At 45.5% G+C, this 6505-nt stretch overlaps 1 protein-coding gene across 3 annotated transcripts in view; it reads left to right on the top strand.

Annotated features, from left to right (window-relative positions):
• Nucleotides 1-6505, top strand: part of LOC112257051 (probable E3 ubiquitin-protein ligase MID2) — a 213253-nt gene that overhangs the window by 110853 nt on the left and 95895 nt on the right. For 2 of the 3 annotated variants that reach the window (XM_042326119.1, XM_042326120.1), the window contains exon 3: nucleotides 3616-3681. The exons of the other annotated variant lie outside the window; for it this stretch is intronic. In XM_042326119.1, coding sequence (XP_042182053.1) covers nucleotides 3616-3681 — 66 coding nt within the window. The remainder of the gene's footprint in view (nucleotides 1-3615; nucleotides 3682-6505) is intronic. 3 annotated transcript variants of the gene reach the window in all.

Genomic DNA, 6505 nt, shown 5'->3' with positions numbered 1-6505 from the left:
ACGTGTCAGTAGAGAGAGAAGCAGACTGACCAACGTGTCAGTAGAGAGAGAAGCAGACTGACCAACGTGTCAGTAGAGAGAGAAGCAGACTGACCAACATGTCAGTAGAGAGAGAAGCAGACTGACCAATGTGTCAGTAGAGAGAGAAGCAGACTGACCAACGTGTCAGTAGAGAGAGAAGCAGACTGACCAACGTGTCAGTAGAGAGAGAAGCAGACTGACCAACGTGTCAGTAGAGAGAGTAGCAGACTGACCAACGTGTCAGTAGAGAGAGAAGCAGACTGACCAATGTGTCAGTAGAGAGAGTAGCAGACTGACCAACGTGTCAGTAGAGAGAGTAGCAGACTGACCAACGTGTCAGTAGAGAGAGTAGCAGACTGACCAAATCAAATATATTTATAAAGCCCTTCTTACATCAGCTGATATCTCAAAGTGCTGTACAGAAACCCAGCCTAAAACCCCAAACAGCAAGCAATGCAGGTGTAGAAGCACGGTGGCTAGGAAAAACTCCCTAGAAAGGCCAAAACCTAGGGAGAAACCTAGAGAGGAACCAGGCTATGTGGGGTGGCCAGTCCTCTTCTGGCTGTGCCGGGTGGAGATTATAACAGAACATGGCCAAGATGTTCAAATGTTCATAAATGACCAGCATGGTAAAATAATAATAATCACAGTAGTTGTCGAGGGTGCAACAGGTCAGTACCTCAGGAGTAAATGTCAGTTGGCTTTTCATAGCCGATCATTAAGAGTATCTCTACCACTCCTGCTGTCTCTAGAGAGTTGAAAACAGCAAGTCTGGGACAGGTAGCACGTCCGGTGAACAGGTCAGGGTTCCATAGCCGCAGGCAGAACAGTTGAAACTGGAGCAGCAGCACGGCCAGGTTGACTGGGGACAACAAGGAGTCATCATACCAGGTAGTCCTGAGGCATGGTCCTAGGGCTCAGGTCCTCCGAGAGAAGAGAGAAAGAAAGAGAGAATTAGAGGGAGCATACTTAAATTCACACAGGACACCGGATAAGACAGGAGAAATACTCCAGATATAACAGACTGGCCCTAGCCCCCTGACACATAAACTACTACAGCATAAATACTGGAGGCTGAGACAGGAGGGGTCAGGAGACACTGTGGCCCCATCCGATGATTCCCCGGGACAGGGCCAAACAGGAAGGACCAACGTGTCAGTAGAGTGTAGCAGACAGACCAGTTAGACTAACAGGGGGTTTTGTGGCAGATCGATAAGACTGTCTATGTGTGTGTTTATAGTGTACCAGACCAGACCTGTCTATGTGTGTGTTCATAGTGCACCAGACCAGACCTGTCTATGTGTGTGTTCATAGTGTACCAGACCAGACCTGTCTATGTGTGTTCAAGTGTACCAGACTAGACCTGTCTATGTGTGTTCATAGTGTACCAGACCAGACCTGTCTATGTGTGTTCATAGTGTACCAGACTAGACCTGTCTATGTGTGTTCATAGTGTACCAGACCAGACCTGTCTATGTGTGTGTTCATAGTGTACCAGACTAGACCTGTCTATGTGTGTTCATAGTGTACCAGACCAGACCTGTCTATGTGTGTTCATAGTGTACCAGACCAGACCTGTCTATGTGTGTTCATAGTGTACCAGACCAGACCTGTCTATGTGTGTTCATAGTGTACCAGACCAGACCTGTCTATGTGTGTGTTCATAGTGTACCAGACCATACCTGTCTATGTGTGTGTTCATAGTGTACCAGACCAGACCTGTCTATGTGTGTTCATAGTGTACCAGACCAGACCTGTCTATGTGTGTGTTCATAGTGTACCAGACCATACCTGTCTAAGTGTGTTCATAGTGTACCAGACCAGACCTGTCTATGTGTGTGTTCATAGTGCTACCAGACCAGACCTGTCTATGTGTGTGTTCATAGTGTACCAGACCATACCTGTCTATGTGTGTGTTCATAGTGTACCAGACCAGACCTGTCTATGTGTGTGTTCATAGTGTACCAGACCATACCTGTCTATGTGTGTGTTCATAACCAGACCAGACATGACCAGACTAGACCTGGAGTGTGTGTTCATAGTGTACCAGACCAGACCTGTCTATGTGTGTGTTCATAGTGTACCAGACCAGACCTGTCTATGTGTGTGTTCATAGTGTACCAGACCAGACCTGTCTATGTGTGTGTTCATAGTGCACCAGACCAGACCTGTCTTGTGTGTTCATAGTGTACCAGACCAGACCTGTCTATGTGTGTTCATAGTGTACCAGACCAGACCTGTCTATGTGTGTTCATAGTGCACCAGACCAGACCTGTCTATGTGTGTTCATAGTGCACCAGACCAGACCTGTCTATGTGTGTTCATAGTGTACCAGACCAGACCTGTCTATGTGTGTTCATAGTGTACCAGACCAGACCAGACCTGTCTATGTGTGTTCATAGTGTACCAGACCAGACCTGTCTATGTGTGTTCATAGTGTACCAGACCAGACCTGTCTATGTGTGTGTTCATAGTGTACCAGACCAGACCTGTCTATGTGTGTGTTCATAGTGCACCAGACCAGACCAGACCTGTCTATGTGTGTTCATAGTGTACCAGACCAGACCAGACCTGTCTATGTGTGTTCATAGTGTACCAGACCAGACCTGTCTATGTGTGTTCATAGTGTACCAGACCAGACCTGTCTATGTGTGTTCATAGTGTACCAGACCAGACCTGTCTATGTGTGTTCATAGTGTACCAGACCAGACCTGTCTATGTGTGTTCATAGTGCACCAGACCAGACCTGTCTATGTGTGTTCATAGTGCACCAGACCAGACCAGACCTGTCTATGTGTGTTCATAGTGCACCAGACCAGACCTGTCTATGTGTGTTCATAGTGCACCAGACCAGACCTGTCTATGTGTGTGTTCATAGTGCACCAGACCAGACCTGTCTATGTGTGTTCATAGTGCACCAGACCAGACCTGTCTATGTGTGTTCATAGTGCACCAGACCAGACCTGTCTATGTGTGTGTTCATAGTGCACCAGACCAGACCTGTCTATGTGTGTTCATAGTGTACCAGACCAGACCTGTCTATGTGTGTTCATAATGTACCAGACCAGACCTGTCTATGTGTGTTCATAATGTACCAGACCAGACCTGTCTATGTGTGTGTTCATAATGTACCAGACCAGACCTGTCTATGTGTGTTCATAATGTACCAGACCAGACCTGTCTATGTGTGTTCATAGTGTACCAGACCAGACCTGTCTATGTGTGTGTTCATAGTGTACCAGACCAGACCTGTCTATGTGTGTTCATAATGCACCAGACCAGACCTGTCTATGTGTGTTCATAGTGTACCAGACCAGACCTGTCTATGTGTGTTCATAGTGCACCAGACCAGACCTGTCTATGTGTGTTCATAGTGTACCAGACCAGACCTGTCTATGTGTGTGTTCATAGTGTACCAGACCAGACCTGTCTATGTGTGTGTTCATAGTGTACCAGACCAGACCTGTCTATGTGTGTTCATAGTGTACCAGACCAGACCTGTCTATGTGTGTGTTCATAGTGTACCAGACCAGACCTGTCTATGTGTGTGTTCATAGTGTACCAGACCAGACCTGTCTATGTGTGTGTTCATAGGCTTTTCAAGTGAGTCCTGGCAGAGTATCTGACGCGGTATTGGAGGCATCAAAGACAAGCGCTGTGGTGAGTCACCCAATGGTTCGCTTGACTTTTAAATCACTGTGCCTCCCAAATGGCACCCTGTTTCCTGTGCTAACTAGTTCACTATGAAGGGCATTGGGTGCCATTTGGGATTCAGCCAGTGTCCTGGTTGTCCTGGTGTTTGGAGAGGGAGAGGCCACTGAGACAATGGACACATACGGTCACACAGCCAGGTGGACGTTTGGATTGTCCTTCCTCTCATGCTTCTCATTCACATGCATGAATAGATAACCAGCTTCAAAAAGAGCTGTTGTGACTATTCCTCTTTGTTTTTGCTTCCTGCGGCTGTTGTTTCTTCCTGTTGTTTCTTCCTGTTGTTGTTGTTGTTGTTGCTTCTTCTTTGTTACTGCTGTTGCTTAAATTAATGGGCTGCTATGTTCTCCCCCTCTCTCTCTCTCTCTCTCTCTCTCTCTCTCTCTCTCTCTCTCTCTCTCTCTCTCTCTCTCTCTCTCTCTCTCTCTCTCTCCCCCTCTCTCTCTCTCTCTCTCTCTCTCTCTCTCTCTCCCTCTCACCCTCTCTCTCTCTCTCTCTCTCCCTCCTCCCTCTCTCTCTCTCTCTCCCCCTCTCTCTCTCTCTCTCTCTGAGATCTCAACTCTCTGACTCTCCCACTCTTTCTCTCTCTCTCTCGGAACTCTCAGCACTCTCTCTCTCTCTCTCTCTCTCTCTCTTAACTCTCTCTAACCATCTCCCTCTCCCCCTCTCCCCCTCTCAATCTCTCTCTCTCCCTGATTTTATCTTCTCTCTCTCTCTCTCTCCCTCTCTCCCTCTGAGATCTCAACCTTCTGACTAACCCACTTACTGCACTGTCGGAACTAGCAGCACAAGCATTTCGCTACAGGCACATTAACATCTGCTAACCATGTGTGTGTGGCCAATACAAGTGGATTTTATTTGATTTTGATCTCAACCCTCTGACTAACCCACTAACTATCAGGGATCTCAACTCCCTGACTAACCCACTAACTGTCTGGGTTCTCAACCCTCTGATTAACCCACTAACTGTCTGGGTTCTCAACTCCCTGACTAACCCACTAACTATCAGGGATCTCAACCCTCTGACTAACCCACTAACTGTCAGGGATCTCAACCCTCTGACTAACCCACTAACTGTCAGGGATCTCAACCCTCTGACTAACCCACTAACTATCAGGGATCTCAACCCTCTGACTAACCCACTAACTGTCAGGGATCTCAACCCTCTGACTAACCCACTAACTGTCAGGGATCTCAACCCTCTGACTAACCCACTAACTGTCAGGGACTCTCTGACTTAACTGTCAGGGATCTCAACTCCCTGACTAACCCACTAACTGTCAGGGATCTCAACCCTCTGACTAACCCACTAACTGTCAGGGATCTCAACCTCACTCAGCACTGTTGTATGTTGTGAATGTAGCTGGATAGTATTCTGAATATTTCTACAGAACTATTTTGATGCTCTCTCTCTATATCGTTCAAGGTTATCTTGTGTTATCTGTTATCTCTCAGAACTGAATATTGGCTTTGGTTTGGACGGCTGATGGCATCTTACAGTATAAATACATTGGTTTATTGGGGACTGTAACCTGTAGTTCAGATGGTTTATTGGGGACTATAACCTGTAGTTCAGATGGTTTATTGAGGGACTATAACCTGTAGTTCAGATGGTTTATTGAGGGACTATAACCTGTAGTTCAGATGGTTTATTGGGGACTATAACCTGTAGTTCAGATGGTTTATTGGGGACTATAACCTGTAGTTCAGATGGTTTATTGGGGACTATAACCTGTAGTTCAGATGGTTTATTGGGGACTATAACCTGTAGTTCAGATGGTTTATTGGGGACTATAACCTGTAGTTCAGATGGTTTATTGGGGACTATAACCTGTAGTTCAGATGGTTTATTGAGGGACTATAACCTGTAGTTCAGATGGTTTATTGGGGACTATAACCTGTAGTTCAGATGGTTTATTGGGGACTATAACCTGTAGTTCAGATGGTTTATTGGGGGCTATAACCTGTAGTTCAGATGGTTTATTGGGTACTGTAACCTGTAGTTCAGATGGTTTATTGAGGGACTATAACCTGTAGTTCAGGTGGTTTATTGAGGGACTATAACCTGTAGTTCAGATGGTTTATTGAGGGACTATAACCTGTAGTTCAGATGGTTTATTGAGGGACTATAACCTGTAGTTCAGATGGTTTATTGGGGACTATAACCTGTAGTTCAGATGGTTTATTGGGGACTATAACCTGTAGTTCAGATGGTTTATTGGGGACTATAACCTGTAGTTCAGATGGTTTATTGGGGACTATAACCTGTAGTTCAGATGGTTTATTGGGGACTATAACCTGTAGTTCAGATGGTTTATTGGGGACTATAACCTGTAGTTCAGATGGTTTATTGGGGACTATAACCTGTAGTTCAGATGGTTTATTGGGACTATAACCTGTAGTTCAGATGGTTTATTGGGGACTATAACCTGTAGTTCAGATGGTTTATTGGGGGCTATAACCTGTAGTTCAGATGGTTTATTGGGACTATAACCTGTAGTTCAGATGGTTTATTGAGGGACTATAACCTGTAGTTCAGATGGTTTATTGAGGGACTATAACCTGTAGTTCAGATGGTTTATTGAGGGACTATAACCTGTAGTTCAGATGGTTTATTGGGGACTATAACCTGTAGTTCAGATGGTTTATTGGGGACTATAACCTGTAGTTCAGATGGTTTATTGGGGACTATAACCTGTAGTTCAGATGGTTTATTGGGGACTATAACCTGTAGTTCAGATGGTTTATTGGGACTATAACCTGTAGTTCAGAT

This window comes from Oncorhynchus tshawytscha, linkage group LG08 (assembly GCF_018296145.1).
Source record: "Oncorhynchus tshawytscha isolate Ot180627B linkage group LG08, Otsh_v2.0, whole genome shotgun sequence".
NCBI lineage: Eukaryota > Metazoa > Chordata > Actinopteri > Salmoniformes > Salmonidae > Oncorhynchus > Oncorhynchus tshawytscha.
Note: the sequence above shows the minus strand (reverse complement) of the source record. Positions and strands in the feature narration are given on the sequence as shown.